Source organism: Pogona vitticeps, chromosome 4, assembly GCF_051106095.1.
Source record: "Pogona vitticeps strain Pit_001003342236 chromosome 4, PviZW2.1, whole genome shotgun sequence".
NCBI classification, from domain to species: Eukaryota; Metazoa; Chordata; class Lepidosauria; order Squamata; family Agamidae; genus Pogona; species Pogona vitticeps.
In genome coordinates, this window is record NC_135786.1 from 155,990,399 (window position 1) to 155,999,079 (window position 8,681).

General features: G+C 40.6%; 1 protein-coding gene across 1 annotated transcript; it reads left to right on the plus strand.

The window, feature by feature from the left end:
* Positions 1-340: 340 nt before the first annotated feature.
* On the plus strand, positions 341-6,897 carry LOC110075416 (leukocyte elastase inhibitor-like). Its single transcript, XM_078393080.1, has 7 exons — positions 341-1,136; positions 1,692-1,790; positions 3,432-3,578; positions 4,243-4,360; positions 5,099-5,250; positions 6,089-6,256; positions 6,388-6,897. The coding sequence occupies exons 1-7, from the start codon at positions 969-971 to the stop codon at positions 6,778-6,780; spliced, it is 1,245 nt and encodes a 414-aa protein (XP_078249206.1). The 5' UTR covers positions 341-968; the 3' UTR covers positions 6,781-6,897.
* Positions 6,898-8,681: the final 1,784 nt, after the last annotated feature.

The following is an 8,681-nucleotide window of genomic DNA, read 5'->3' on the forward strand; positions in this document are numbered from 1 at the left end:
TTATCTTGTTGTAATTTTTCCTTTGTATGATTTATTTAACCGTATTGTTGTTGTTTATCGTTGTAAGCCGCCTAGAGTAATCTTGGTTGATTAGATAGGCGGGATATAAATAAAATAAATAAATAAATAAATAAATAAATAAATAAATAAATGATGGGATGGCCATACAGATATCATTCCTGATTAGGACCATTTGCTATTCCAGGTAGCCCAGTAGTAACACGAAAGGGGGAATCTGACAGTAATCCTAAATATCCCTCCTATGAGGAAATCTTGACTTAATGTTTTCCTAGAGCTTTTGAATAAAATATTGGCTTTAGGAGATAATACTATAATGGGAGTTAGACATTAACAGCTTTGCTTGGGACACAGTAGCAATATACCTTCAGGGCTGAAATGATGCATCTCTCAGTGTCGAAACATGCTTGGTGTGTACAGTGCAAGAGTTATAACTAATTAGTCTTAAATACTTTATATGGAATAATCAGTGATAAGCATTTTGATGATGACAAATGTCCAGTTTATGTGTTATGTTTTTTTATTATGCAAATAAAAATTAATGAAAGTGTTGCAGATTTAGCAATGCATGCATGTTTAATGTTTGCATGGGGGTGTACAGAGACCTGTATAAATACCAGTACCTTGCAGGAGGAGAGCATCACACCTTGCTTCCAGTGTCAGATCTTCACTGCTGAAGTTGAGGTAAAGATTTCTCCATTCACTTCGCTAAGTATCTCCTTTAGGTGATTGCTGATGTATGACTTATAGAGAATGAAATGGGTTTTATCTTAGGGTAGCTCTTTGAAAGCATGACTTGAGTAAGTGGGTGTATCTCTGTGTGTATTTGATCTGCAAAAAAAGTTATTTCTCAGTGGTTTGAGTATTAATAGTAGCAACAAAAGAGAGTTTTCATTGAACGTGGTGTATTGGATGTTTTTCTTCTTCCCTTAGAGCTTTTGAACTTCACCATGATCACCATGTGTGAAGCCCATGCTAAATTTGCCATTGACTGTTTCCGCCGGCTGGCTGAAGAGCACCCATGTGATAACCTCTTGTTCTCCCCTGTGAATGCTGCCTCTGCCCTAGGCCTGCTTGCCTTGGCATCTGGATGTGAGCAGGCAGCTGACATTGAGAAGGTGGGTGTCCTCTGACATCAGGAATGTGGCCTCCAGACTCAGTTCATTTGACTTATTGTTGATGCTCCTCATTGTATGCTGTAGATTAATGACAGTTGTTAGATTATTGCATTTTGTTCCGATTTGACCAAATAACACACACCTCTCCTGCATCTGCCTCAGTAAGAGCAGAACTATGATATGCAATATAGACAATGTGACTGGAGGTTTTTAAGGCACAAAAGCCTATGTTTCAAAGCTCTCTTCTGCAGTGAGAAATCTTTTGTGAAGTGACTCATAAGAATCGTGCACAGATAAGCTTCTATAGACTCTCGAATACAGCATGAGGCACCTTCTGCTATATTCTTCCTTGACACCTTTTAGTCACAAAGTTGAGATTAAATGAAGGCAGATGTGTAGATTGTCTAAATAGTTCAATATACATGTGGATTATTAATTTGGAATGATTCAGGCTTTGTGTCATGATTATGAACATTTTGAGAAACTAGATCAAAATTAGATGCATGCGGCTTGAATGATCAACGTGTGTTAAAAAATGTTACCTTTTAATTAAAGGTCCTGTACTGGGATGAACTGAAAGAGTGTGATGGGCCAAGAAAACAAAGATATTTGACAATAGCCAGAAGCTTTGGACCATCAGCAACTAGACTAAAGGTATCTGTTTACAAGAAAGCTTGAACAAAGCCTCTTCCATTTAAAACTAGCCTGTGCATTGACACTAATTCCAGGCATCTTAGCTTCAAATTCTGTGCCACTTGGGGAGAAGGAAGAGCAAAGGTTATGGGCTTTCAGGAAAACCTTACACTGAAGTACATACATGGATTGCACAAGCTCACTCACCCCATGCAATGGGTAATAAAATGTGTTTCTCATCATGTTTGACTCACCCCAAGATAACTAGTGTGGGCAGCATCTGTAAACTTCAGAGGGGAAGAATGAGGAACTTGAATGTCTTCAGTTTGGACACTTCCTTTGAGCTGGCATTCAAGTAAAAGAGCCAGGACTACTGAGAGCTGGTCTTCTGCCTTTGGAGGCACCCAGCCTTTGTGTCTTTCTATTGTGACTTGGAGAGACATCCATAGCAGCAGCTCCCCAACTAAATGCATGCCTGGTGCTTGGGGTTCTGGTTGCAGCATTACAGATGCAGCTCATCCATTGTCCTCGGCATCCTGCTTACCTGAGGCAACTGTCTCAGTGGGCATCAGGTCAGCCCCGAGTCCATTTATCACCCTTTTCAAATATATTCCCAAAAAATAACATTCAGAAATTGATGTCTTCCTGAGTTGCATGGCTAATGGAGCATACCCATATGCCTATCTCATTCACAGACCCCAAATCCTGTTGCTTAGCCTAGCAACTAGTGCTAGAGTAGGCCCATTGAATCAATGTGGATTGGATGAGTCACCCGTTCAGGGTGTCAGGCCCTTTGAATCAATGGAACATACAGAGGAGGTGGCTCATTAAATTCCCATTGATGCAATGTGATTAGTGCAATTTACTACACGAAGCAACAGGATTTTGACCACTGTGTTAGTCGTTAAAAAAGGGAGCACTTTTCATATTTTGAGCATTTTGTGCAAAATATAACCTTTCCTATTTTGAAGGTGAATGTGCTTTTAAGTAGAAGGGATTTCTTAATCCTTTTCTTTAATTGGACTGAAGATAAAATAGTAACACAGGATTTTTGTACATTTTTATTACAGACACAAGAGAAAATTGTTGTCTGCCCCAAACAAAGAGCTCAACCTGAACCAGCATGTCCTCAACAAAGACCTAGACCTGAGCCAATATGTCCCAAGCCAAGACCCTGTCCTGAACCAACCCCTCCTGAACAAAGATGCCCTAAACCAAGACCCCGTCCTGAACCAGCATGTCCTGAACCAGCCCAGCCACCTTGTCCAGAAAGAGTAAGTGTTACAATTTGGGGGAATTTTAGATAGATAGATAGATAGATAGATAGATAGATAGATAGATAGATAGATAGATAGATAGATAGATAGACAGACAGACAGACAGACAGACAGACAGACAGACAGACAGACAGACAGACAGACAGACAGACAGATAGATAGATAGATAGATAGATAGATAGATAGATAGATAGATAGATAGATAGATAGATAGATAGATAGATTCAATAAATATATTATGTAGCTCATATATTATGTAGCTCAATAGAATATTTAACAGCTACGTTTCTTAGAAAGGGGAGTAATAAATAATGATTTAGGACTATCAGCCAAGTAATAGTTGCCCTCTCTTCCTTCCTTTCCTTGTCTTTTTTTTTACTATTAGAATGTTCCAGAATATGAATGTGAAACACCTCAAGGAGTCCATACCGCATTTAGCAAAATCCTGGCTACTCTTCATGCACCCAGCACCAACTATGCTCTGAGTTTTGCCAACAAACTCTATGGAGACCATGCCATTGCCTTCATCCAGGTAATTCTTACTATAATCACTGTATTGTGGAGAACCCAAGGAATGACTGCTTGGACTTGATAAAACCAAATCAGAAACGGAGTTATCTTTTGCATGCATCAGCAAAGGCTCTCCCTCATTCTCAGGCCACAGCAAAAAACTTGCTGCTGAGATCATACAATGTAGCTGCTGCTTGTTCTACGTTGTACTTTGTCAGCAAAATCCTGAAGCCTTTGAGAGGCATAGAATACCAAGTCTTTCCCACTCATGTCTGCTGCCTTGTGGAACTCTCTGTTTACTATATACATCCAGGCTTTTAGGAAGTGAGGGGGAAAAATTCCAGCAAGAATCCTATAATGTTACTGGTTCATGTTAACTTGCTATAGCTAAATGCAGCTAATAACAAAATGGTAGCTATGTCTGGTTCGTATGCCTGCTCCAGCATCTAAATGCAGAGCAAAGACGCATCCTGGCACCTCCTTCATTAGCCATAATTACCTGCAGCAGATTATAAAAAGCTTCCTTGAATACCAAGGTCCTGGCTTTCCATTCTGAAAAACAATAGAGGGCAATTGCCTGTATCCCTCACAATGCATAAGTTAGAGAGAAGCTTCTGAATGTTCTTTTCTATTGTCATTGCTCATGGTACTGACCCACAGAACCAATATTTTTCCTTTCTGCCCAGAAATTCATTTACTGTGCTCTCAAACTGTACTGGACAGATGTGGCTGGAGCTGATATCCACAATGCCCCAGAGGAAGTGAGGAGAATCATAAACCTTTGGGTTGAGGTCCAGACCCATGGTAAGAACACACAGTCCGCGGTTTTCTTTTACCTGTTGTTTACTGACATATTTGACAGGAAGGTATCCAATTGTTGCTTCAAAATAATGGGGGAGGGCACAGAGAGGGATAAGGCAGAGATTTCATGGCCAACAAAAGCATACTGCTCCCCCCAAAATAACTCAGTACTGTAGTCTGTTTTGTACTATAGCTTCCAGAAGTGTTGATTTAGCCATGCACGCAGGGGTGTGTGAGATGCTATCTGTAGGAAAAATGAAGAGGCAGACATCAGAATGGTTTGTACTTTCCACACCAGTATCAGACTGATATACCTCCCTTCCACAAAGAACACTTGCTTTTTATTTGCGGCATTGCCATGAAATAGAATTGTTAAAACCAGTAGAAATCAAAATGTGTGGCATGCATTTCTTTATAAGGAAATTCAAGGATCTCCTCTCAAAGGACAGTTGGGTGGCCTTGCTCAGTGGCCACGGGAGAATCTCTCTGCTTAAGTGGGAAATAGCCTCTAGCCTCCAAATGCGTCGGTTTGCTTCTGTTGTGGATGGAGAGCTGTGTAATCTGAGACAACTGAAAGGCACTAGACTCTGATCTGGACTTTTTCTAAAAATCCAGAAAAATAAAGCCATAGTCACATACAGCATTTGTCTTACGTAGACAGATTGAAGTTCTTTGTCTGTTCAAGCTGCTGCATTTAGATTCCACAAACAGTATGTCCTTTATTTATATTTTAAATGCTAGGTAAAATCAGGGATCTCTTCCCCAAGGACAGCTTCGACTGCCTTGCCCAGCTGCTGCAGGTGAATGCTCTCTATTTCAAAGGACAATGGGACGTGAAGTTTGACAAAGAACTCACTGTGGAAGCCCCCTTCTATTCACACCATGCCGATGCGGTGAGAAAGATATAAATATATATGCATAGCTTTCAGTTTCTCTTTTCCACAGCTAAGGATGATACACAGACTAGTGGCTACCATGCAACTTGTAGCAGGAAGGTTTTGAGAATGCGTGGAGGCCATTCAAATAATTTGGCACCAAGAAAATTCTTTTATCTTGTAGTTTTTAACAATGCTTTTTTTTTCAGTTCCAGAGAAAACAATAATTTTAATTCCTGCTTCCTTGAGAATTTCAGGGGAGGGATCTTAGCACCATAAAACTTTCCTTATAGATCATAATGAAGAATAAACACTCAACATCACACTCAACAGGGATGCAGTGGCGCTGCGAGTTAAACTGCAAAGGTCGAAAGATCAGCAGTTCGAATCCATGCAATGGAGTGAGCTCCCATCGCTTGTCCCAGCTCCTGCCAACCTAGCAGTTCGAAAGCATGTAAAAATGCAAGTAGATAAATAGGTACCACCATGGTGGGAAGGTAATGGCATTCTGTGTCTAGTCACACTGGCCATGTGACAACGGAAAACTGTCTGCGGACAAACGCTGGCTCTATGGTTTGGAAACGGGGATGAGCACTGCCCCCTAGAGTGGGAAACAACTGGACAAATTGTCAAGGGGAACCTTTACCTTTACCTTATCACACCTTTACATACAGTCTTAGACTACATCTTCAACACAAGGCCTGTCTTTTCTAACATTCAGAGATGGCAGTGAGGTTTTGAAGCTGAACACCTGACTCAACTGAGTCCACGTCCATGGCAACAAAAAAGGAAATATGGCTTTCAGAGGGAAAGGGGGACATCACTCTAATTTATTTTTCCCCACTTTCCTTAGAAGAGAGATTGCCAGACTGTGCTGCTGATGAACAGGAAGGGCATCTACAACACTGCAATGGTTGACATCTGTGGTGTTGAGGTGCGAGTCCTGGAGGTCCCCTATAAGGACAATGAAATGAGCTTCTTTGTACTGCTCCCAACTGACTGTAGCCCTGAGGCTCTCCAACAGGTAATACATATGCTCATCCCTAGGTTCTTATCTGTAGTGTTAATCTGGCTGACACTTTTATGGACTTTCTGGTTATCTTGAACCATCTTGGGCAGAAATTATTCCACTAACATTTCTGTTTGCTTTCCTAGCTGGAAGATTCACTTACCCACGAGCACCTACTCAACTGGTCGTGTCAGCTGAAGCCTGCCGAGGTGGACGTGTTCATCCCTAAATTCAGCTTAGAGAAGAGCCTTTATTCCATTGAATGTTTGGATCTGCCAAATCTCCAAGATCCAGAAAAAGCTGATTTCTCTCAAGCAACTACCACTGAGGGAGTGGCCCTCACTCAGCTGGTCCATGATACCTTCATTGAGATTGATGAAGAGGGTGGTGAGGAACCAGAGGCTCGCCGTTGCCCCAGGGATAGGCGCCCACGTCGGGAAGCTGTGGAGGTTGTGGCTGACCATCCTTTCCTGTATTTCATTCTGCACAATTGCACCCAAAGCATCCTTGCCCTTGGCAGGTTTGCTAAACCAGAATAGAGGAGCAGTTTTGACCCCTGCAAGGAAATTAATGGAAGACGAATATGGAAAATGTTTCTAGAAAAATGCATTATTCTGGAAGTTTTTTTCTCTTTGCCTCTATCTGTGCAAAGCCACTCATTGCATTTTAAAAAAAGAATCTGTTCTTGGTGGTGGAGTTTATTATTACGAGAATGAAGCTTTCAAGACCTCTTGCCTGCTTATCTGCCTTTTCTTTCGGATACCACTGTACATCTGCTGAAGCTTTTCTTTAGCTCTGGAAATCATCCCAGCTGTTAGGTGCTAGATATTCATTAAGTAGCACACTTAATGCAAATGTGTGTCATCTGGAAAGGAAAAGAGCTTCTGATTTTACTACAGAATCTTCCTGATATTTTTACATGAGATGCAAAAATGTCGCATACCTCTAGACCACAACTCCTATAGTTATGTGGCAACAATGAAGTGACAGAGAGATGGAGGATGGAGCTGGGACAACCAGGGTGGATTTTATTTAATTCAAGGTTTAATCATGCTTTTATATCTTCGAAAAAAATCAGATTTTAAATGATTTAAATAAAACATTGATCTTTAAATTTTAATTTGGTTTTTTAAAATTGATTTTTGTCCATCCTGGGGAAAATATCATTTTCTCCGGAATCTGATACTTAATGCCAGTTGTCACACCTTAAAGCATTTAACTGAAAAACTGAAAAAGCTTTCTAAGCTATTCTTTATTCCATTACCTTTTATTTCAGTCATCCTCCAACCCCTTACCTGAAAGTAAGCCCCATTGTCCTCAATGGGACCTACTTTTGAGTTGGCAGATATAGGATTGTACTATTAAGCTGTAAATGTCTGTGTGACTTCGTTTGAAGGCAATGCATCAAGTGATGCCAATGTTTTTGCTTTGGCACTTATGAAACTGTCTTGCACCTTTCCTTTGTGACATGAACTATAGCCCCACAATATCTCAATAAACAAAGCATTGAATAAAACTATGTTTTTCTAGTTTTAAGTGCTATGCAAATACTACCTGCTTCAAGTTGGTTCAAATTATCTGTCTTACAAATCACAACGAATGTTTGCATTTGTCTGAATAGTGAAAACATGAACATGGGAGAAATAAAGGGATCTGACCTTGGATGAGTTGAAACTCAGTGTCATCAGCTACTGCTTGAACTCTAGTGTGTAGGCAAAGAACCTACCACTTCCTCCCTCCCTCCCTCTAGGAGCTATGCAATTTAGATAGCTTGGGTTCTACAGTATTCCTAGTGCTATTGTGCCCTAGCACACTCAAATTTCCCATAATGGTATAAATTGCACACATATAGAAATTCAATAGATTGAACTGAGAAGATCTGCAGCTGCCCAAAAGGGGAAAAAAAATCTTCCACGGCACCCTCACTCTACCTCATGCAAATCTAAACAATACAATGTCTTTGAATTAATTCCTGTCACAAGGAGAGGAACTCCTTGCTATGGGCTCTGTGACTGGGGGTTTCCAGGAGACCTTGGACATTTCTTTGCTGTTTGAACTGCTAATCTTCTTTGGCCCTGGGCCTCCTCGATCTTTTACCATATTATTTTCATTTTTGCAGTGATTGACATTTACCTATGGAATTGAGGAGGGAAAGGCCACTCTTTATTTTTAAATCTTTAAAACTCTGTAACTCTGGAACATCATTTATTGGCCTAAACACATTGAAAGGCCATAGAAGGCTTGTTTGTCACAAAACAATTAGGCAGAATAGTGAATATATACTTTGTATCGTGTCTTGGCTTTTGCAAGAGCTGGAGACTTGTCTTGGGTCTTTCTCTTTTTCAACATGAAAGCTGAAAACATAGGTCAGCAAATGATGCAAACGGGCATCAGGTAACATAGCAGAATCTAGATAAAACCCTGACAGAAAACAGTCTGG

Coding starts and splice junctions, on each gene's coding strand:
- LOC110075416 (XM_078393080.1), top strand. CDS start 969: ATGATCACCATGTGTGAAGCCCATGCTAAATTTGCCATTGACTGTTTC. Junction 1,791..3,431: donor CATCAGCAACTAGACTAAAG/GTATCTGTTTAC, acceptor TTTTACTATTAG/AATGTTCCAGAATATGAATG. Junction 5,251..6,088: donor ATTCACACCATGCCGATGCG/GTGAGAAAGATA, acceptor TTTCCTTAGAAG/AGAGATTGCCAGACTGTGCT.